At 38.4% G+C, this 23,554-nt stretch overlaps 1 protein-coding gene across 8 annotated transcripts in view; it reads left to right on the top strand.

Moving 5' to 3' along the window:
• The window catches only part of ATP2C1 (ATPase secretory pathway Ca2+ transporting 1), a 63,169-nt gene that overhangs the window by 14,824 nt on the left and 24,791 nt on the right, over window positions 1-23,554 (top strand). The window contains exons 1-6 of one of the 8 annotated variants that reach the window (XM_079302026.1): window positions 3,571-3,763; window positions 4,266-4,416; window positions 17,864-17,974; window positions 18,873-18,989; window positions 20,520-20,609; window positions 23,291-23,326. In XM_079302026.1, coding sequence (XP_079158152.1) covers window positions 4,411-4,416; window positions 17,864-17,974; window positions 18,873-18,989; window positions 20,520-20,609; window positions 23,291-23,326 — 360 coding nt within the window. In that variant the 5' untranslated portion in view covers window positions 3,571-3,763; window positions 4,266-4,410. Of the gene's footprint in view, window positions 1-3,570; window positions 3,879-4,033; window positions 4,193-4,247; window positions 4,495-17,863; window positions 17,975-18,872; window positions 18,990-20,519; window positions 20,610-23,290; window positions 23,327-23,554 lie in introns of those variants that run through there. The other 7 variants (XM_079302031.1, XM_079302027.1, XM_079302028.1 and 4 more) reach the window with 7 other exon arrangements.

Raw genomic sequence — 23,554 nt, forward strand, 5'->3', positions numbered from 1 at the left:
ATGGGAGCCATTGAGATGAAGCTGAATTGATCGAGATCCCAAAGACTAAACCAAAAATGAAGTTCAGCTTGCATATAAAAAAGCTGCAGGTTAGGCCTATCTGTTTAATGCCATTAGAGTGAATTCTCCCTTTTTGTCCAACTGATTAATTCGCAGAATGTAATGCATTTACTACTTTTTAATTTTTCTAAGCATTCCAGGGGCCTTAAATTCTTCTGAAGAAATAGAAAGGCAACTATATATAGCCATTTGGGTTGCTTCTAGATTCATACAGAAGCTTTTTTACAACTGGCTCTTGTAAAACCCAACAAGTAAACAAAATCTAGGCAACCAATTCATTTTATCAAATCGTTAGTTTTTAGACCTGAAAGCCTAAGGGAGCAGAGAAAGTACTGAAAGCAGCAGTACCTATTCCTGCACCCCATACCTGTTCCACCCCCTTGGCTGTGCCAGAACAATCACTTCTGATTAAATTAAGGAAGTCTGTATTCACTGATGTGCTGCCTTATTCCAGAGATGAATCCGTTCCCACATTAATTTAGGTGTGGGTCAGTTTAGGGTAGCGAGTCTGAAATAATCTAGTGGCTGCCTGCTGCTGACAGCCACTTACAAAAGGCAAAGTCTGATGTGGCCATCAATAGGAGGTAAATTATGAGAATTCCACAGGGAAAAGGACAGGGAGGGGATGGTGGTGGTGGTTGGGTGGCAGGTACTCTTTTTTGTTGATGCAGAACATTAAGGTGGTGCTGTGTGGCATTGAAACTTGGTAACACAGCAGGAGAAGGAGAATGCCTGGGGCAGGGGGCTGCTTAAGTTGCCATTGAACACTCGTGAAACCCTGCTCTCCTGAATGCAAACCTATTTCCAGAAGGTTTGCTTGCTTTTATAAGGTATTTTCAGGACTGTGAACTAGAAAGAAAAAATACTAACAACCACCAGTGTTCAGTCTTTTTTTCATCCAAACCTATCAGTATGGCATATCCTTCCAAGTACTCTATTTTTTTTTTTAAAAAAAAAGAGTTTCTAACTGTGACATTTAAGGACTGTTTGTGTACATATCTTCACTGGAATTATTCTGTTTGGGCTAGACATGTTTGCTCACTGGAAATTCAGAGGAGCATTTAATTGCAAGTTTTTTTCAAGATTAAAAGAAGCAAAACAAATATTATTGTAATTTGTGAGTGCAACTGGCTACAACAGGTTACTGTAAGTAAAGCCTTTTTTAAAATTTCAGACTTATCTCTGCAATCATATTTTAATAATGTGTTTTGGTTTGCCAAGTAATGCCTTTGCCACAGACTTTAATGAGGCTTCCTGAATATATTAAGGCTGTCCTAATACTCTTGTGAATTAAGCTGACATTAAGGATGAGATTTTTGAAGAAACATTTACCAGCAGTTGTAAATAAAATACTTTGAGCATTGTTTATTAAACAGGCACTGTTTGCAGGAGTGGAATATGGCAGAAACCATATTATAATTTTCAAGATGGATATAGTCCTTGTATAATGCTGAAGTGGCACCTCCCAGCTGCCTGGCAGCATCACAGATGTATTGGCAGATGTACATTATGTGAAAGAGATTAAGCCTCAAAGACAAAACTTTTTTAGTTGTTGCTATAGAGTAGGACTTGCTTTTGACTTCTTGTGAGATCTGTGAACACAGAATGTTTCTTAGTATGCAGGCTTTGTCACAGATACTTAGGTCTCAATTGTCAACAAGGTCAGTAATGTTCAGGAACTCCCACTCTTCTCCCCAAAACTTTTCACAATGTAAAGAAGTCCAAATATACTGTGGATGTAAATAGTATTAGGACCTACAGGCTACGTTTTTTTTCTCCATTAAATATTTACCTAAGTTTTTAATGTTTAATGATAGCATATGATCCTGAATGCAAGACCTACCTGTTTAAAAAAAGTAACTAAATGCTTTTCTTGTTGGGTGCATCAGTTTTGTGTTGAAATTGTGGCAATATAACTGCGAGCATGTCATTAGTATCTTGGGAGGGTTCTTACTTTGCTTACATACAAGCTAACAGAAGTGCTGTCTTGGGGGACAGTCACTGCTACTTGTAGTGGGATACTCCATGGACTAACCATGGAGATACTCGTGTAACATGGCAACTACATGAGGCAGGTCAGAAATTATGTACTAGGTAATCTCAAACTATTAACCTGCCTGTTGTCATCTTAATTTCCTGAATGCAAATATCGGGAGCCTTTACTTTAGAGCAACACTTCTAGCTCTTCTTTACTTCTCAAAATATATTGACAAATCTGTATTACATTAGCACTCAAAGTTGTCTTCAAAAGTTTCAAAAGAAGCAAGGATGCTCTTTAGCTTCATGATGCATGCTATTATGGGTTGTGAGATTCATTTGAAATGTTAAATTTCAGTTCTGTTCAATGCTGCTTATGAACTGACAAAGACTGAGTTTGGTTTCTTCTGCTGCTTAAGAAAAACAAAGCCAAGGTGACAAGTCGTTAAGCATGACATGTCAATGCAAGTGCTTTTTTCAGACCATGTTGTCACAGCTCCTTTAGAAATGGGGTGCAAAGCCTACAATTAGCATGTCTTCATTAGATTTTGACCTTGAAAGTTGACAGGTATTTTGTTCTTCAAGAAGTGTACATCATACCTTAAATTAAAATTAATCATCTCAGTGGAAGTTACTTTTACTTAAAAAAACTTCCCCAGCTGAAGAGCTCAGCATTGCAACTATAGTTTCAAATAATATTCCTTTGGTGTCTAAACACAACTGGGTCAATAAAGCAATTTTCCCCCCAGAATTCAACTAGTTATTAGGGTTGGTGGTTCCATAATTGGTAACTAAAACCCTACCTTTAAAAGTAGTTACCTGATGTGTTGTAAAGTTTTGTGTTGAGTCGATCTTTTTCTCCGCTAACATTTACAATAATATGATAATGCGGTGGTGCAAAACCAGGGCTGCCAGCTTAGCCTGGCTGTAGGAGCTACCAAAGGCCTTAAGATGCCACTGGGGAGAGTCTCATTATTAGGGAAAAAAAAATCACTTTCAGGGTGATCAGGCATTCCAGTAGGCTGCCAAAGGAGGTGGTGGAGTCACCATCTCTGGAAGGGTCCAAGAGGCGCCTGGATTGGGCACTGAGCGTTATGGTTTAGTGGTTCGGGGTTGTGCTTGGTGCACTGTCGGACTGGATCATCTTAAAGGTCTTTCCCAGCCTCGATGATTCTGATTCTACTCAATGTGCGTGACCCGGTTTTCACGGGAGGGCAGCAGAGCAGCGCCCTGAGGCGAGCGGGAACGACGGGGTTGTTTTCCCACGCCAGGAGGGCCGCGTTTGGCTCCCGGCGCTGGCGCCGGGCCCGGCGGGCCGAGGGCACGGGCCGGGGCCCTCACACGGCCCGGCGCTCCTCGCTCCCCGCGCCGGCCGCTCAACGCCGCTCCCGGACCCGCCTTCTCGCGGCACCGCGCGGCCGCTGCCCGGGCAGGGGGGAAGGTGGGCACCGGGCGGGCGCCTCCACGGCTGCCTGCGGGGCCGGGCGTTCACACGCGTTTATTTCCAACCGCGGCGCGTTCAGCTCTCGCAGCCTGCGGAGCCGCCCGGCGCTACGGGTGAAGCTGCTCCGCCGCGCGGCGGTAGCGGGGGCCGGGAGCGGGCGCTGCCGGCGGGCGTGTGTGGGCTCCGCCCGCCCTTCCGCCGCGGCGCCCCGCCCCGTCCGCCGCCTCTGCCCGCGGAAGTGAGCGGAGCGGGGATGCGGCCGCGCCGCCTCGGCACTCCGAGGTGAGAGGCGCGGCCGGGCGGCGGGGCCGGGGCGGCGGCCGTGCCGGAGCTGCCGCTTGCGCCTCCGTGCGCTGCCCCAGCCGCCTCCCCCGCGCTGCCCCCGGCCCGCGCTACGGTGCGGGCGGGGCCGGGCGGCCGAGGGGGCTGCGGGCGGGGGTCGCTTCGGGCAGGCAGCGCTTCCCTTCGCCGCTCCCCTGTCTCCCGCCTGGCGCCGAGGCTGCGGGGTGCGGGCAGAGCGGAGAAGGGGGGTTACTTGGGGTGAGGGTTTATTTTTAGTAGCGAACGCCCCTCCCCGGGCGGGACGAGGCTGTTGGAGGCGCTGGTGGCGAGGGGGAAGCGGCGGCGCTGCTCCTCCGTGTTGCTGGAGCTGCTGGGCGGCTAATCCTAATCCTCATCCTCGGTGGTCGCTGACAGCTCTGCGGGCTCCCTGCGCTATATGGAGTTTTTTATTTTTTATTTTTTTAGTAATTCTTTCCTCTTTTAGCGTTGGTTTCTCTTGCAGATGTTGCTGCAGGTGGGGGCAAAGGGAGCACTGTGATTGCCTGGGATCTTGGGGCATTTCTCTCTTCACCTTTCCGCTCCCGCTCCAGCGCTGCTGTTGCTAAAGACTTTTGTAACTATCGACTCAAGTGCAATTTCGATGGAAAATGAAGGTAAAGGTCTCATCAGAGTCACTGACTTCATTGGAGCTAAGAGGATTTTTGCATGCAATTTGGTGACAACTCCTACTGGTGCGTGTGTATGTTTTACCGTTCCAGGGGTTCGCAGGGTTGCTCGCGTGTGTTAATCTTGTGGTAGGGAATTTGAACTGCATTTCGAGGTTTAAGATTTGTAGCATCATCGTTTTCCTTTTTGTGCTGCTGCTTGTTGAACTAATTGTTAGACAGATTTTATTCATCTCTTGTGCGTTTCGGTGCTCCATGTGTTTGGAATAGAAATATTTTATTTAGACAGAAGCTTCTTAGTTGCTTGGTATTTGCTTAGATGATATGATTATCTTAAATTTGTATTTCAGGGTGAAATTGAGAATCATTAGTTACATTTTACTTTGAAATATTTTATGTATTGATATGTTCTTGAAAAGGACTAAAATTTGCTCTCTTGGACAATATATAATTAAAAAGTGACACTGAATTTTTGAGTACTGAAATAAGTTGCTCTATTATGCTTTCCCCTTCTTGTCTAGTTTGGAAATTACTTAACCTGGGGAATTATTTCAGTTTTTTCCTGTCGGCCTTCAGTTTATTATCTGGGAGCCTTGAAAGCCCCTTTGCATTATGTTAGTGACCGTGAACTTCATTGGTTTTTTTTTTTTGTTTGTTTGTTTGTTTCTCTTTCTGTTTGACTCTGTATGTTGAAAATATCTGAAATTGAGTATTTTATTACTATATATATGAGAAAAGAACTACTGATACCCTCCCATCCTTACATCACCAGTATTCTTTGAAAATGGGTGGGGATTTAGGTTACTGGATTTCTTTACTATAGGTTGTTACATGACATGTTAGGTGCTTCTTTTCCTCCCACCCTTGTCTGAAAAGAGGTTTTTGTTTTTTTTTTTTTAATTGTTTGACTTGAATGGAGAACTGAATTGCAATAAACCTAAATTATTTTTTATGGTTGTATATTTTTCTGTTTTGAAATATTATTGTCATGGATGACTGCAAAGTTGTGGTAGTTGTCAAGTCCAACCCATGTTGAAAACTATGTAGGTTGCTATCATCTGGCATTTCAGAACTTTCTTCTAACTTTAAAATCACGTTAGAATATTTTAAATTGTACTGATCATGGCCTCCAGCTGGATCTTTGTAAAGAATGTGGACATTAGTTAGGTAGCAGGAATTTTGAAGTGCACAGAGCACCTGTAGAAGATTGGTCTTTGTTTTTAGAGGCTGGATAGCTGGCAGAAGCAGGGTCAGTGCCTTTGCACTGCAGTCACTGTTGCAAGTAAAAGGGTTTTGAATGGGCAACGCCCAGGAGTGGGGGAAGGCGAGCAGAGATAATACCATTGAATAGAATTCCACTTAAGGGAACTTTGGCACGGTGTGCCAAAACCCAAATGGCAGAAAGACTTTTAATGCATTACAGTTCTGTTACCAAATAAATAGTGTATCATAGATGTAGTGTACAGTGGAGTTGAGTGTGATAGTGTGGCTCTGTTGTATTCTTCCAAATGCACAAAGATGGCATTTCTTATGGAATAGATCTATACATAAAAATTAGTAATATTTGTATGTTAGAAAGTTATTTAAAAAGCTTTAGCTATTAGAAAATACTTTAAAATATGATCAGATGCATATTTCAAAGGCAGAAATGAAAGCTGTGGTTTATTGAGGGTTTTCAAAATGGTGTAAGCTATGGGGGCAGGAGAAAATGATGTATGATAAAAAGACTGAAGTGGTTCTCTGAACATATGAATTAATTCTCCACTACTTCTGCTGCCATATCCCTCCATCTCATAATTAATTGAGTCTCCAGATGGGCATGGATATTTACAATTGTGTACTGTCTGTTTTGATGTTCTTGGTATTTCTGAGCCCTTCTTTTTCTGTCACTGTGACATTTTGAGGCAGCTAGACACCATCAGCTTTCGTATTGGAACTTTTCAGCACTCTTGATGTTCCTTAATGTATTTTTTCCTGGCGACAGCTGAATAATCTTTGTAATCTTGTAGAACCAAAGATTGCATTTAGAATATTTTAAGCTTGCTTTTTTTTTTTTTTTTCCCCTGAAGTATGTCTTTGGAAAGTCTCTTAGGTTTGAATATTGAGCAAGTGTTGGCAGATTGTGGGGCATTATTCCCTTCTGTATTTGAATGAATATTCAAGATGGGGAAGTGATGAGATGGTTAGGAAAGTTGACTTTTTTCTGTGTTAATTAAGTACTCATAAGCAGTATTATGTGTTTATGTCCAGGCTAGTCAATGTTTTGTCCCGAGACTTTGTGGTTCTTGTTTCTTGTTTGAGGTTGAGTGAACTTCCACAAAAGTTCATGTTTCTCATAGTAATGGGGAAGAGAGAATTTCCCATCATAGGAAGACTTCTGCTTGATCATAAACATATGATTTAGAGGAATGATATTTGTATTTCCATTTGGAAAGAGTGACTTTTTTGACTTCTTTCCATAAGAGGAGCTTTTTCTTAAACTGTAAGCAGCTAAGGAAATCTTGCATAGACAGAACTTAATTTTGTAATTTTTGGATCTCTCCATTGGTACCTCTGGGCCATTGGAAGTAATTTTCTCTAGTGTAGTCTTGAATTTTTTTCTTCCTCTTTTTAGCATACATTAGATTATGATTTAGGCTGTTAGTTTGAATGAGGATTGCATTGTAGAAGTCTGCCTTTTAGTAGAAAAACAAAGAAAAGGTTTCTTAGACTGTGAGCCTCTTTGAGGTCAGGCCATGACCACAAATGTAAATTGTTAAATAGGAGTACTGTTTTGTTTTCAAGGCCTTAGGTAGGATTTGTTTTCATATCATTAAGACCTGAATGAAAGAGGTCAAAGTAACATTTTCCTGCAAAAGAGATTTTCCCAAAATCATAGGGAAGGTTGGTACAAAAATTCAGACAAGGCTTGCTACGAGTAATAAAACATTGTGTGATTCAGAAACCCTCCTTAATACTCATTGTTTTGAGTCCTAGTTAATTTTAGCTAATCTTCAAAGATGATGGTTAACTTCAGCCTGTGTTCCATAGTAATTTCATGATAATTTTGATGATTGGATGAATAGGGAGATGTAAGTGATGACTGTTTTATTTCTTAGAAAAAGGTACTTTAGTTCTTCATAAAATCCTTACAGATTAATAATTTTTGTTTTTCTTGTGCTTGAAGTGCAGTTGAATTTCATAGTGAATTTCATGGGTGGTGTTTTCTGGATTTGGTGGGGTTTTTTTAGATGATGAAAATGGGTTTAGTTGCTAAACTATCAGATTGAAGATCAGTGAATAGGTTTTGGGGACAGTGGGTTTTAGAACCCTGGACTGGCTCATCATGGATTAGGCAGCTGTAAGTACTAACCAAGGGGTGGAGCGTGTGTACATGCAACAGACAACAGGGGGGGAGGGATGCCTGCGGCAGCAGTGGCTTGAAAACAAATTAAATGGTTCCAGAATGGCATCATCAGTTGTTCATTAAGTAATATCCAGAATAATCAGATTGAAATTTGTGATGGAAAAATGTTGGTGGTTCTCAAATAGACTTGGTGTTATCACAGCAGTTCAAGTTGCTTTTGGAATGTAGATGATTTCTTAACAAATTAGTAGGTGAAACAAGAAATTTGATTTCCATTGATTGCAGTTTTTTACTATCTACTACTTGTAGAAAGCTGGATACCAATACTTTGCACTTATGTTGGCAGAAATCACATCTTTTTAACTTAGACATTAAGGTGAGAGAAGAGAATTTTTCTTTCTTTTTTTTTGAAGTTGGAGTCTTCACTCAAGACCAATTCTATTCCTATATTTATTTAAACAGACTTTAATAGTTTTGGTAACTTAAATAACTGCTAAGTTAATATAGTGTAGAATTAATATGCATTAGAAACACGTATTTCCTTTTTAAATGAACAGTCAGAGTAATCTTTTAATCTGTTTGGTTGATGGAGCATTAGATAGTTTTAGCCTTTTCCTTCCCCTTTTTTTCCTGTGCAGGTAGCTTGGAAATGCTAATGCAACACAATGTGAGTTTGATGCTGCAGAATATATGTTTAGTTATTTTGCTCCCTTTGTAGCTCCTCTACTTGGAGAGTCTATGGTATAATCTTACGGTGAGGCAAGAGGAGTAAGGAAAATGCAGACAAAATTAAAAGAGAAACAAACATTTTTATTAGTTTTTTTTGGTGAAGAGTACAAATATGCAGTGATTTTGAGCATCTTGGGGTGCTTTTCTGTAGGACTGAATGAAAGGGTCTCCTTATTGTTGAAAAAAGATCCTGCTTCTGAGCTATGTTCCTGCGCTAGTGTTGTGTTGGCTCTTGTGGTTGTTGGGTTTATCTGGCTTGCAAGGCTTGGCAGAGGTTTAGCCCAGCCCTTTCTTCCCCTTGTCCTTGTTGGGCAGCTTTCTGTTGAGTTGCAAAATTGAATGGGTTCATGAAATGTTCAGACAATGTTGAAAAAGGTGAGGAGCAGAGGGGTGAGACCTGTTAGCTTGACTCAGTTCCCTCTGTAATCATGGCTTGTGTTCAGTATCAGTTCACCCACAGGATATAGTGGAATTTTGAAGAGTGGCATACGTTAATAAATAGATTTTCAGTTGTGAGATCTGCTTTTGATCTGGTGAAAGAGTTCAGATGATATATAATTGACATTGGGTGATAAAATTGATATTTGCAGTGTGGCTTGTAGTAGCTGGAAGGAATAATAAAGTTACAGTGCAGAGAAGAGAGGGAAAATAAAATGCAGTAATCAAGGTATACATTTAGGACAAGCATCTGTTTCTGGTTATTTGTCTTGTAAACATTCTGCTCCAAACAATTAGAAAGGATAAAATGGATAATGGGTTAACAGATGCCATCTACAGAATCTTTTACAAAGGCTTTTACAATATTTGCAAATCATAAATTTTCTGCAGCACTTTTTTTCTGTATAAATAATTCACCAAAATAAAGAAGCATTGCGAATACAGTGTTGCTGCTTTCTGGATACTAATAATAAGGAAATTTATGAACGTAAATAGAGCAATTATGCAGTGAGTTATGTTTGCATTTAAATTGACACTGACACTAGCTTGGTCCTGAGAACTGTTGTAAACAGTAAGTTCAGCATTTTTTTTTACATAAAAATTTATTTTGTTGCATTATTAAGTGACTGCATAGCTGTCAAAGATATAATCAACTATGGGGTCTTGAAGCTTCATTATTTTAAACAAATACTGAGGGAATATTTTTATTGGTGTTTTTGCTCAATATCATTATATGGCAACTAAATTCTGCATGTCATGGATACATTAGCAGGATATCACAGGGTGATAAAGTTCTTCATTTTAGTGTTTGCCATTCAAGTGCCATCCTTGATTCAGAGAAGCTCAGCACTTCAGAGTGTTATGAGATACAAGCAGGCTGTTGGAGAGCAGCCATATGATCTTAATTCTAAGCTTAAATGTTCTGTTCTAGAAAGTTAGTGACTCTCTGGCAAGATAAATGACTGATACTTAGACCCAAAGTTTTTTGGCCTTTAACTTCTAAAGGGCTTTCTGTGAATCAGGATTTAAGTTGAAACAGAAGCTGTTTAGAGCCAAAAGAGGTATGGTAGCAGATCAATTTCTGAACTGATGAGCTTTGCTTTCATAGAGGCACTAGCATTGATTTGATCATTTTAGTGTGTGATTAGGATTGTTTATCTTTTTGTTCTTCTGATCATTAGTAATGACAAATGTGAGAAATGTCCAAACAGTGTTCAAGGGTTTTTTTTGAACAGGAATATTCAAAACCAAGTACTTTGGCCAACCAACTAAAGATAGGTCTGATATGTTTGTCAATGCCTTCTTAATAAGGCTGATGCCATCTCCAGGCTTTCAGCAATGAAACTCTTCATAGTACATCCTCCAGAGTGTGCATAAATGCTCTAAATGGTAAATTAAAAAAATATGGTAGAAATTAAATAGAAAATGTGTTTGGCATTTTTAAGTTCCTCCTGTATTCTACATTAAATAAGCCAAAGGAAGATAAAATGGTGTTGGAGGTTTAGTTAGATTTTTTTTTTGCCGTTGCTCTGGCAGTGCACAGCACTGCAATAGTTTAAGGTATGATTATTTTTGTGAGATGTTTTCTCTAGCTAGAGAGCAGGCAGTTGTCACTCACAAGGTTTGCAAGATAACCACACGGTGTATACTGTGATTACAGCAAGCTGCCCATCTTTACTCTTTGCTGGTAGCCTCAGTTGAACTAGATGTCCTACTTTCTCTTTTGTAAATTAAAGAAGACATGGGGAAACATCCTGAAAGACTAAAATGTATTTAAGTTGTGGAGACATGTTTCTCAGAGAATGTTCTTGGAAAGTATTTTTAGGCCTTGAAAATAGTTATTGAGGTTTATAGACTATTGTAGAGTTAATAAATTGCATGTTAAATGGAGCATCTTAGTCTTTATTACACTGCCTGAAGTAGATGGGGTTGGGGATAGGTCGCTTAAATATTTTACGACTTTTAAGGTAGGACAAACCTTAAGACTTAAAGTGGTTGGTGCCAGTATGCAATTTCTGTTTCTTATTTGGTCAGAAATGCCAAAGTGTTCTGTATCAAAGAGTATGGTTCTGCATTATAATTGTTTTGTGGCCATAGTGGAAGTCCTAAGGACTGCTGAAATAGTAATGGTATATGAGGTAGGGTTTTTTTCAGGTTTACAGAACAGCTTAGTTGGTTGTTCTCATAACATGGGTATTTATATTTCTTTGGTTAATGGGTGGTGTCTTCCACTTTTTCTATAAAGTGTTCTGAAATGACACACAATAGCAAGGGGCTGAAACTGTGACCTCCCAGGATAAAATTACTCTGCAAGGAGAACTCATTAACGCAAATTAGTGTTTTTCTTTCCTTCTGGCTTTTTTAGAGTCAGAACTTTTCTGTGTGAACTTCCTTTGATGTGGGGGCTCCTGGTAAATGTTTTAACTAAAATACTATTGAATATGAACAATTTTTTTTTGACTGTTAGAATACTGAGTTGCTGCAGTTGTTTCCCCAGAAGTGAAAAATCATCACACTTTTCCAGAGGAGTACATTCAAAAAAAGACAGTAGATAGTAACTTCAAAGCCTTCAAAAAGTATTTCTTTTTCTGAGCAAACAGTGCCTGGTAGAAAACAAGAGGCTCATTAGTTTGCAGACTTCAGTCTTTGGTGGGGTGGGAAGGGATAGCTCTTTGCAGTAGCAAGTAAAATACTCTTTCTTCAAATTGATCATGGGTGTTTATGTTGAGTAAGTGTTGGCCCTTCTTGTTCTGAAAGCCTTATTTCCTGCAGAGGTAAGTGTCAGGGTTTAATGCTCTCTGACCAGTTTCTTTTAGATAACCCACATAAGGAGGGTGCAACATTGAATGTCAGGGCAACAAAACTGGTGAAGGTCGGAAGTGTAAGTCCTGTGAGGGGCTGCTGGGGTTTAGCCTGGAGAAAAGGAGGCTTAGGTATTGCCCTCTAGAACTACCTGAAGGGAGGTTGTAGCCAGGTGTGGGGTTGGTCTCTTCTCCCAGGCAACTCGGGACAGGACAAGAGGGCATAGCCTCAAGTAGTGCCCAGGGGAGGTTTATACTGGACTTAAGAGGAATTTCTTTACAGAAAGGGTGATTATGCATTGGAATGGGCTGCCCAAGGAGATGGTGGAGTCACTGTCCCTGTAGGTATTTAAGGAAAGACTGGATGTGGCACTCAGTGTCTAGTCTCAGAGGTCTTTTCCAGCCTAATTGGTTCTGTGATATCAAATGTTTGTGTTTGAAGACACTGATGTTTTGTGGGTTTTTTGATTTAGCAGAAGGACACATTCATATTATGTTTTCAGTATATTTTATCAATATAGTTTGTAATTAGCAAAATGTAGACATTTCAGTACATAGTTCAATCACAATACCAATGTGATTCCCAGTTCTTGTGTCTATAATATCTGCACCATTTTCATGCTGGACATCGCTCATTGCCAGAAAGGATTATGTGGATTGAAACCCCATATGGTGCTCCTGGAATTTTGTCAGTGGTTCAGTGTATGTGGTCACTGAGCATGTGAGCCTGAGCAGCATGGAGGGGATGCAAACTCAGACATTAGAATTCTTCTATAATGAAATTGGGGAAGAAACATTTGCACCACCAGTTGATCCACTCAGCTTACTGAGGTGTTTATCCAAAGCAAAGGCCACCCTCCAGTCCCACTGTGTAGAGGTTGAGTGCTCTTTACAGCAGCTGTGGTTTGTCACACCTTGCATTACTTCCTGAGCTTCACCCTTGCTCATCTCCTCCAAGCCTTCAGTTACAGGACTTTGTGGTCAGTCACTGTACTTGAGTATTTGCCATATCTAAATTCACAGGAGTTTGAGGCTCATTCGAGAAGTTGCTAGTCAATCACAGTTGGTCCTTGTGATTTAATCATGTATAAGGTAGAAACAATTGTATCAGTGCAGTCTGTAAAGATAAAGTCTTTCTCAATGTAACTTCCAATTTTGTGCACATAATTAAAATATAGATAAATTAGTTCAAAAACCATGAGTAAGACAGTAAAAATCACAGTTTTCATAAGGAAAATTTAGCTTGACTGCATTTGTAGTCTGTGAATCTGATTACACTGGCTTTTATATATTTTATTGAGTCTCTATTTGCCACACTCAGCTGCTTCTGCCTGCTTCTGCCAACATAACTGGTTAATTTCTCTGGAGATGTAATTCCTGTGAAAATCTGGTGGAATCTTATAGACAAAATAGAGTCATAGTTACAACCATGTTAGGTATTGCTGGTTTCAGAATGGTCTGAGGGCGCTTTGTGTGTTCCTGTCTGCCTTACCTCCATTTCTGGAATCCTGCTGTTGCTTCAGGGGTTTGCTTCTGGCTCTACAGTTTAGGATTTACTGTAACTATTAAGTGTGCCTAATGCCTTTTTTTGTGTGTGTGTGCTTGGCTTTTTGTGTCTTGTCATCACTTGGCCACAGCTCTGTGGCTAAGACTTATATTGAGGTTCCAGAAGCATTTTGCCTTCTAGACAAAAGGAGGGGAAAGATGGCATAAACATCTAGTGAGATAGCTATTTTTAAGGGCATTGTTTGCTAGTGACTCTGTGGAATCACAGTTGTGATGCTGAGCAATGATCTATTGAAATGGAGAGCTGGATGATGCTTAAGATAAGATAGCTGTGGTTTAAAGAGCACAGTTAAAAATGTGCATCTCCAAAACCTAGTAACAATGTCCTAATCAGCAGGAGGGGGTTTTGCAGTGATTCTTCATATCTGATGGAACTGACAGAAAAAAAAGGATTACTTCCATTCTGGGTAATCTTTTCCTTAAAGATGCTTTTTGCAGCCAAGCTCTTTGCCTAGTGGGAACTGTGTTCCAAGTCTGTGTGCATCCACAGTGAGTCAGACCTCTGTGCCCATTGGCATCTAGTTCATCACTAGTTCTGTGTGCTTTCAGGATTCCAGACAGTGCAGAAGAGGTAAGCACTTGGTATTTAAGTATCTTACTGCATGCATGAGGGTCTGTGTTGCCCTTGTGCACGTTAGCCTGGCTCTGAATGGTACAGACTTGGAGAAAAACATGCTTTTAGGACCTGACCTTTTTAAACCTTTCCGTGTATATCACACATAGTTTGATCATGTAGAAATTTCAGGAAATGGGAAGCTTGTATGTTTCAGTTTGGTGTTCAGTGAAATACCTTTTATTATGTTGAACACTGCTGCTTTTTTCAGTGTGAGGAAGGTAGATGAGAAATGAAATAGAATTCTTACAGTGGATGAGGAAGTACTTATTCTTTTGGGATCCCAGTAAAGAAAGGCATGAACACTTGAAAGGCAGATCACTCCTCTTAACTGAGAAAATGCAGTAGTGAGGTAGAAAATCATATGTCCTTTCTGATGCTGGGAATCTTGAGATGATACAGCTTTGGATGGATCTCTGGTCAGGGCATGGCACATTGTAGGTCTTGTTTGCTCATTGTTCATTAGTGTTGGTATGGGGTTTTACAGTACAGTCATCCATCACTGATAGTTGTCGGCTCTGGGATGAGAATTGAGAAGTGTCCCAGCATACTCTAATATCCTTGCCTCATTAATAAAACTGCTACTCCTGGGAAAGGTGCATATAGTATTTCAAGTGGGAAAGACAGCATACTGTACACATACTTAAAACAAAATTCACATTGATTAGTTACACATTGATTATGTGGGCATTCATTAATTGTGCTATTGATTAGACACAGCATGACTCAGTAATGATCACATGGTATCTGTGATAATCATGTACCTGAATGTGGATCACTGCTCACACAATAATCTGCCTGCAAATCATTGCAAACAAGCTGAATTGGCTTGAGAGGGGTTCAGTTTTAAAGGGATTGATGTGACAGATTCAGACAGATTACGTGAGCTGTTTAGATGGACCTGAAGATTCAGAAGAAATCTCAAAGAATCAGAATTTCTTTCAGTACCTCAACTTGAATTTCATTGTTTTGTGAACATCTAGGGGTTTTCACTTTTGCTGTTCTCTATAGATTTGTTTCTCTACTACATTTGTATTTCATACTTGTAGGCCAATTGAGTAGCTTTGTGTAACATTTGCAGGGCTTTATATTAGCTAATTAGCCAAAGTGTTTTGGTCACCAGTTTGTCTAAAAATAGATTTTGCTATGAGAGTGTTCTAAATTTTTAGGCTGCTCTCAGTGAATATAGGTCCTTCCATTTGCATTCTCTGAGCACAAAGAGCTAAAATTCCCCTTAAAAATAATTGTAAAAGTATATTGATGTCAGTGAGCCCTACTGATGGATAATGGACTTACCCTGCTAAGCTGAGAAAAGCAATGGTAGAGGTAAGTAGTTAGTTAGTACTTCATATTGGTCATGGTAGAAGGAAGTTAGGTGAGCTCTTGTAGCCTGTGAGGAAGAAGAAACAGTAACACATTGGTGTTAACTAGTTAGCTTATTTTTTTCTTCAGAGAAAATGGAAGAGAACTCTGAGTTTCTGGTAGTTTAAGCCTTCCAGACAAATTTGTATTAATTTTGATAAACATCCTTTGGTCACAGTTCCATGGTTGTATGATTGATGCATATTTCTTGGCTTAGAAATGATGGTGTGTACCTTGGAAGTGGTCCAGGAAAAGCCCTTCCTGGGGCAGTGATTTATTTTTGTTTGTTAGCATGCTGGTGCTTTGTTCCTTGGTTGAATTAGCAGCAAGTGGGGAATGGTAATTCGACATAGAAGCTTCAGTGGTGATGTGTTTGCTGCCTATCCAATATCTGACATTGGCCAGTGTCATTTCTTAGCCCACATTTTCTTTATCCATAAAAAAACTTGGCCTGCAATGAAATACTGAGCTATTTTAAGGTATCAACAGATGAATGACAGAAAATTAGTTTCAGCATAGGATGGAAAGAAATTTTGCTTATATGCAGGTTGTCTCCTTTTAATACAGAGCACTGTGGTTCTGGAAATAGCTTCTGTTGGATCCCCTAAAATGTATTGCAGAGACCCAGATCCCTGGTGGGCAGCAGTGCAAAGGACTGTAGTATTGAATAAGTAATTTTTCTAGTTTTGTGGAAGTAAAAGATGCATAGTGAAAGCAAAATAATTTGCTTGAATACAATTATTGTGGTCTAGCAGATAGCAAGCACAGCTGTTTTTTGGAGCTAAATCTGTTGGTGTAACTCACTTTATATTTTGTGAGGGAAACAGTGATTGATTTCTCATTGGCTAGGCAATTGAAATTTAATTTGTGTCAGTGTTAGATATTTGAAGCTGTTCTTTTCTGAACTACAAGTGTAGTTTAATCTACAAAGATTGTAGAGGGTTTTTAGAAATTAGATGAGGATCCAACCAGAATTATTGTACAATGTGTAATTCTGCTCTGGTGAAAGGAGCTGGTTATAAAAAGACTTTCTGAGCCTTTATTGTTCTGATTCTATATCAGATTTTCTCTGTAGATTTTTTTTCCCCACATACAGTACAGTGTTCTTCATGAAAGTGGGAGATAATATGAATGAAATGCATTCAAAATGACTGCTTTTTTGAGTCTGTCACAAAAAGGTTGTCAAAATAAGCTTAGTTGTTGCACTGTAGCTCTGTGCTAACAAAGATTGATTTGGATAACAAACCTTAATATTTCTGTTTAAGGATATTTATATTCTTAAAATAGTCTTTAAAGATAAATTATTAGACTTCCTGAAGTCCTAATTGATAATAGTAGGGAAATGACCAGTTATGTGTCCTTTTTTGGAGTTGTTGTTTGTGTTTAGCAGTGATGTCAGTTGCTACAGGGGAAAAGTCTCTTTTCAGCACTACAATTTGTAATGGTTGTCAGTTCTTTTCTGCTTGGCCTTACTGGGAAAGCATGGTTGCTCAGCATTTTTGTTGAGAATGTGGAGTCATCTTGGTCCAAGTTTTATGCTTGTGGGCTTGTTTTGGAGCAGCACTTAGGCTTAAAGGTTTTCTGCCCTAAACTGTGTTTGGTAGCCACAAAGAAAATGAGCTACAAGAGTAGAGTACATGGTCAACAGCATGAAATATAGAAAATGAAGATTACCATACCTTTTTTGGGGCATAAAATGCTAGAGTCTTTTAATGTGTTGTCATCTTTAGGTACTTGTGTTTTAAGTCTCAGCACCCATAGAGGAGATGTATACAATACAGTAATTATTTCCTGAAGCATAAACCTGCCATTTGAAATTCTGTGCAAGTATAATTTCTGTGGTGTGTGTGTTTCTGTGTTAGGTCTCTTCCAGTTAATACTGGGGGAATGTTGGGCAGCATGAAGTATTAATTGTGGCTACAGTGAGACAGCAGGATAAAAGAGTATCCCTGCAACTTCTCGTGTAAACAAAAATCAGAAACTCTGAAGTTTCATTAAATATCAAAGCAGTGTGGAACTATGCAATCAATATTGCTATTGCACTCCTCTGCAGTTCACAAAATTTTAGCTTCCTAAAATTACAGAAAACATTGCTTTTTATTCATTGATTTGAAGCTTTTATAGTGTAGTCAAATTTTATGGCTTCACTTGCATCTGTACTCCTGTTTGAGGTTTTCTTGCTGGTGTTTCTCCTTTCTTTATGTACAAGAAAATGTAATTAGGTCTGCTTAGAGTACCTTCATTAATGACTAGAAAGTAGGAGCAGGGAGTGAAATGTATCTGGAGTGACTTTCTGACTAGATATTGATGATAATGAGCTAAAGGATTATTCAGTTATTTTGCTGTTAGTCTCTTTACCTTCACTGAACACATTGTTACAGAAATGAGTGTTTTCACTTGCATGTCCAGTGTTTTATTATTGCAGGTGGTAACTGCATGAAAATAACCTAAATTGTAGATTATTTAAGTGCAATTTTTATAAAAAACTGCCTTTGATGTTATTAATTCTTAATTGGTCTAGGATATATTATTTAGAATAAAGCAGTAGCACTCCCCTTCAGACTTTGGTTTTATTTCTAGGTTGCACGTCTTCAAAAAATCCCTGATGGTGACAATGAGACAATGATTCCTGTACTGTCTTCAAAAAAAGCAAGTGAATTGCCAGTTGATGAAGTAGCAAGTATTCTGCAAGTAAGTAATTTATTCATATCTAAAGAATGTTAGCAAACAATAAATTTGGTATTTCCTGAGAACAGATCTTGTAATTCGAAGTTGATGCATTATCATGTAGTTTGATGTTAGCTATTACCTGCATCTAAAAGCAAGTTGATTTTTAAATTGTTACTAGAAATGCTCTAATCTCTTAACATAAAAAAAAAAAAAAATCCGGCATTTGCAGGGGAAGTGAGATTCAATGTGAAAATTTTTTGATTTGTCTGCTTTGAAAATTGCAATTTGTTAATAAAAATCCTAGACTTAATCTTGTTAAAAAATTTGTCTTTTTAATTGCTTCAATTTCTTTAAGCAATCTTCAATGTTCTTAATTTATTTTGGCAGCCTCTGTCTTAAATATAGAAACAGGACTGAGAAAGCTACCCATTGTCAGATTTATGAACCATTCAATCTGGGTTAATTTTCATGATAGATGATCTTTTTTCATTTTCTGTGTGCTTGACTGCTTGAGGAGTACACCATGATAAATGTTGGTCACTGACAGCTCAAGATGTTGAAGCTATTGCTGTCATTTGGCTGAGTCATTGAACTCATGACATAACCCTCAAGAGTCTGAAGGATGACCACAGTTTGGTTTGTTGTAGAGTTTTACAGGGAAGATCAGCAGTCATTTACAGATGTGAAGCAACATCTGCTTCTGTAGTTCTGTGAATTTTTGGTTGAATCCCCTGAATACTGCAAAACAGTGTTTTAAAATAGTAGTTAGTTAGCTTTTATTGTCATACAAACATTAGTACCAAGCTTGTCTTTCTGATATTGCCCAAATTTGTATAATCTAAGGCTGTGTATTTGGTTGTGAGAATATACACTAGCTTCTCAGTGTAATTGCTGCTTTATTCTTTGCATATTTTAATAGGCTAATCTTCAGAATGGGTTAAAAAACTGTGAAGTTTGTCATAGACGGGCATTTCATGGTTGGAATGAATTTGATATTAGTGAAGATGAACCACTGTGGAAAAAATATATATCCCAGGTGAAGATTTTTGTCCTTTCTGCTTTTTGGTTTTAATACTTTTCAGTAGTTTTGCTCTTTATTTTGTTTTGCTTAGCTTTTGTGTACATTAACATATTTTGATAAAAGTGTGAAAAATCTAGTAGAGTGGGAAACTACAGCTTGTTTAATTTATATCTAATTTACCTATTGAAAAATCTTTTATTTAGGCATATACCTATAGATATCACAGTGTTTTGATTGTGATTTGTTCTTAAATGTATGTTCATAGCTATCCAAAGGGTGCCATTCATAACTAGCCTGAGGGCTAAAAAAGCAGAGTAAACTTCCCTGCAGCCAAACTTGGTCTTGAATTGTACTAAGACCAGAGAACAATGCATATAACCATTGGTGAATATTTAAATGGAATGTGAAATATGAACAACTTGATAGGAAATTTCAAAAAGCAAAAATGCTGCCTTTGATCTGAGGGTGGAGGTGGGACCTTGATTCTGGTGTTGAGCAGAACTGGCAAGAGTCAAGTGTGAATTTTTCTTACCAGTGTGATATATCTCAAACACATATATACATATCTGATGTGTAAGTGTCACTACTTTCTCCTGCCTACCCATCCCACCCCCCAGCTATACTAGGTATTTACACAGATGATTTTTCTAAAGAATTTGTAATGTTAAACATTTTGGTCAGTGTTTGCTGCACCTTGGCTGTGCAGCAAATGCAGCCCTGAAGTTGCACTCTGTGGTTGGCTCTGTGTTCCTTGGGAGAGATTAAAAAGACACTCAGTTCTCTGATGATGGTCGTGGTGGGAGCACATCCCATCCTGGCTGTACTCTGGCATGAATGCCTTATTTTCAAGTGTTTAGGGTCAATTACTCAGATACATTAGAACACTTCTAAGCCATATTGCCCAGGCCTATTTTAGATGGGATTTATTAAGATTCATCTTGCTTTGAGTGTGCTTATCAGAACTACATTTGCAATGTACTTTTTTTGTAGTGTTTCTCAAAAAAAATCACCACGTTAGCAACCAGCTGTCAGAGAAGCAAGATCCTTTATTTTTTTAGCCTTAAAAAAAACTCTGTGGAAGAAAGATAAAAGGAAAACTTTTATCTTGTAAAATAAGAAATCATGAATTGAAAGTTAAAAAAATATATTGCTACCTTAATAGTGATCAGTTGCTGGAACAGGGTCAGTCTTTTACTTCAAAGACATTTTGAATGTATTTCAGGCTTCATTTTGTATGTTTAAATACAGTATAAACAGTTATAGAAGATTATTCTTTTTGCATTTAAAATGTGAATCAAGAAATGTAAGAAACATTTTCTTCCTGTTACATATTGAATACAGTCTTTTCAAGGTCTTTGATATTTAAAAGAAATCGCCTCAAGTAAGCATCTGAACTGTGGAGTTAGCTTTTCTTTGCACTGGTTGATTATAAATACTTTAATAATAGAACAATGTTTCAAAAATAGATCTGGTGTGCTCTGAGGGACAGATGAAATGAACTTTCTGTCAAGAGTGTGGCTGAATTACTCTTCTGTTTCATTTCAGTTTAAAAACCCCCTTATTATGCTTCTCCTGGCATCTGCAGTCATCAGTGTTGTAATGCATCAGTTTGATGATGCTGTCAGTATTACTGTGGTAAGCAACTCAAATTCTGTCTTGGTTGGGAGTACTTGGCAATGTGTGACCACATGTGTGCTCAGCATTATGAGAATGCCAGTGTGGGGTGGGATCACTGGATTGCAGTTACCGAGTTTGATTTGTGTGTTATTAAATCAGTTTAATTTGTGACTGGGTTTTATTTTTTTTTTTCCCTTTTCCTTGATTGATAGCAGCAATACATATCAAAATACATCCATGAAGAATTTTATGGCTGCTCCTTCATCGTTTCTATTGGTTAAAATGCCTGTCTTTAGGCGTTGGTTCAGAGAAGCAATTTTTGGCATATTCTGTGTAATTTTAATCTTAAATTATGCTTTAATTTCAAATTGATGCCAATATAAACCTTCTGTGAATTTACTCGAAAGATGTAATCTTTTAAACATGAAGAAGTAAAACCTGGACTGTCTAGAAATTGCAGAAGGAAGATAGAAGCTGAAGTAATAAATTTTTGTAGAAGGTTGCTAGGTTGCTAAAAAGGGTGCTAACCTAGTGAGCCAAATATAGTATTCATAACTGTTTGTCACTGCAAGTGGCACAGAGAAGAAGACTGTAATCCCTTTGACCTTTTAGGGGTGATAGGTGGTGACTGAAAATCATGATTTCTTTATGACTAGAGGCACATTCCAGCTGGGTTTTTTTTCTGTTTTGTCTTACCTGTGCACTTTCTTTCTTGACTTTACTTTTGTATTTAACTCAGAATAACTGGAGGTTTGCTCCTAACCCCTCTATTTTTTTATAAATAATAGTTGCCTTTGAAAGATAAACTATGTGGCCTCTTAAAGATATAGCTTGCAATTTTGAATTTGACTGTAGTGTTAGTTTGTAATAGTTTTGTATTCCTAAGTTGGATATAGGTGAATTGTTACATTTTGAAATATATTTAATTATCGTGGCTGAAAGTTGAATAATTTCATGTTTTTTCCCCTTGGTTAGTGCCCTTAATTCTGTTTCTTAACCCTCTTGAGCAAGGCAATAAGAAAAAACTCAAAGTTCTTTGTTACAGCCTGGGAAGAAATCTTTTAATAGCCTTGTGAACTTTGGTAGAAGTATCTTAAAATATGGAGAAAAAGTGTGATTGAGTTACAGTTATCAGCTGTGGGTTTTGTATAACTTCTAACTTGTACCATTTAGTCTTGTTATTATTGGCAATGCCCACTTTGTCACCAGGTGAATATTTGTTTTACTTCATTTTCAGATGATAGTGCAGTTTTTCTATGACTATACATTTGTGCTCAGACCCTTGGCAACAAAACTTAATTGCTATGAAAAATCAGTGATATATATTACTTTTGGTGGCACTGCTGTCTTGAGCTGCTTCTGCAATCCTTTTAGCTCTGCTGGTACAAATGTAAAACTTCTTGATCTGGACTGGGAACTGAAAAATAAAATCATTAAATACTTTCCATTTGGTTTCTTAATGCAAACAACTACACACAGACACAAGCTGAGAGACTGATGTGAAGCCAGGAATGCAAAGCTTTTTCAGGTAGCATGGTCTGTGGAATATAATATAGCCTCCAAAAAACCATGCAGCTGTGTGAAAATATTCCATGGAAAGATGAAATATGTATATAGTTATTTCCTTATATTCAATTGGTGAGGATAATATTTCTGTCACAAATAAGGTGGATTTATTTAAGAGTTCAAGAGAATTTTTCACTTACAAAGTGGTAATATCTTGGTTATTTTTAGTAGTTGCTGTGTGTACTCGAAAGGCTTAATTAATGGTTGTTGTGTTAAGGTTCTGTATGAAATCAGTATAACAACTCAGCTTGGGTAACAAATGCATTTAATGTAGCAAAACTCAATTTCAAAGTGTATTGAAGGAGAAGGTGAGACTTGCTTTGCAACAAACTGATCTTTGTTGTTTCCTGGAATAGATTAATTTTATTTACTCACTTTCACATCACATTCTTAGAAGCCCTGTAATGTTTATGTTGAAGTGTTGCAACTAGAATTGTATATGATAGAGGGGATTCTGAAGGCAATTCTTGAGGCCTTAGTACTTATCTTATTCTTCATAATGAGCAACATTTTTTAGCATTTTTGTTTGGGATCTCTGATATCTTGTCTGTTTGAATTTTGCCCAGTGTTCTGTTTCACTCTGTGGGTGCCTTGGGCAGAATTTCTGAGGCTCATCTTCCTCTTGTTCTTGCTAGACTGTGGCTCCAGACTGGTTCTTCAGCTTGCTGCCTCTTATCTAGTCTTTCTGTTATCTGGGTATTTGAATGAAACCACATCTGTGATGCCCTGTAGCAGTTAATGCACCTTTATTCTGGTCACAGGAAAACAACAGTCAGTTTTTCTGTTTGTGTCATGGGTCTCTTTCCACTGCTGTCTCTTACTCACTGTTTAGAAACAGGAAGCAGAGGCAGTTTTTCAACTTTGCTATCAAGTTATTAATCTGATTTTTTGTAAAATCAGGTTACTGCATTCTTGGACCTCACTGAAGCAGGTGCAAATAGATAATAAATAACATTGCTTTATGACAGGCCTGAGAGATACTGAGTGATTTTGAGCATGAGAAAATTAGTTTGTTTCCTGAATCATCTTGTTAATGTGTAGTAATGACTGTGACTCAGCAAAATCAAATATGATTACTTGCTTTCATGGTCATTTGGAATGCTTTTATCTCACCCACTTCTGTTCTCTTGCAGGCAATAGTCATTGTTGTTACAGTTGCCTTCGTTCAGGTAAGACAGCTGTTGTCCAAATAAGATCATTGCTTTTATGTCAACTTTCACTAAAAAGACTTGAAGTAGTTGTCTTGGTGCATTGCACTGTGAGTGGTTGAGACATCTGCTTTCATCCAAGTCTTTGCCTTTTCTAAAGTGCACAATTGGTCCTGCTTTAACCATGTTGACATTCATGCACCTATATCAGTATTATACTCATATGATATAGTATACAAGTATATGTAT

This window comes from Erithacus rubecula (genome assembly GCF_903797595.1).
Source record: "Erithacus rubecula genome assembly, chromosome: 3".
In the NCBI taxonomy this organism is placed as follows: domain Eukaryota; kingdom Metazoa; phylum Chordata; class Aves; order Passeriformes; family Muscicapidae; genus Erithacus; species Erithacus rubecula.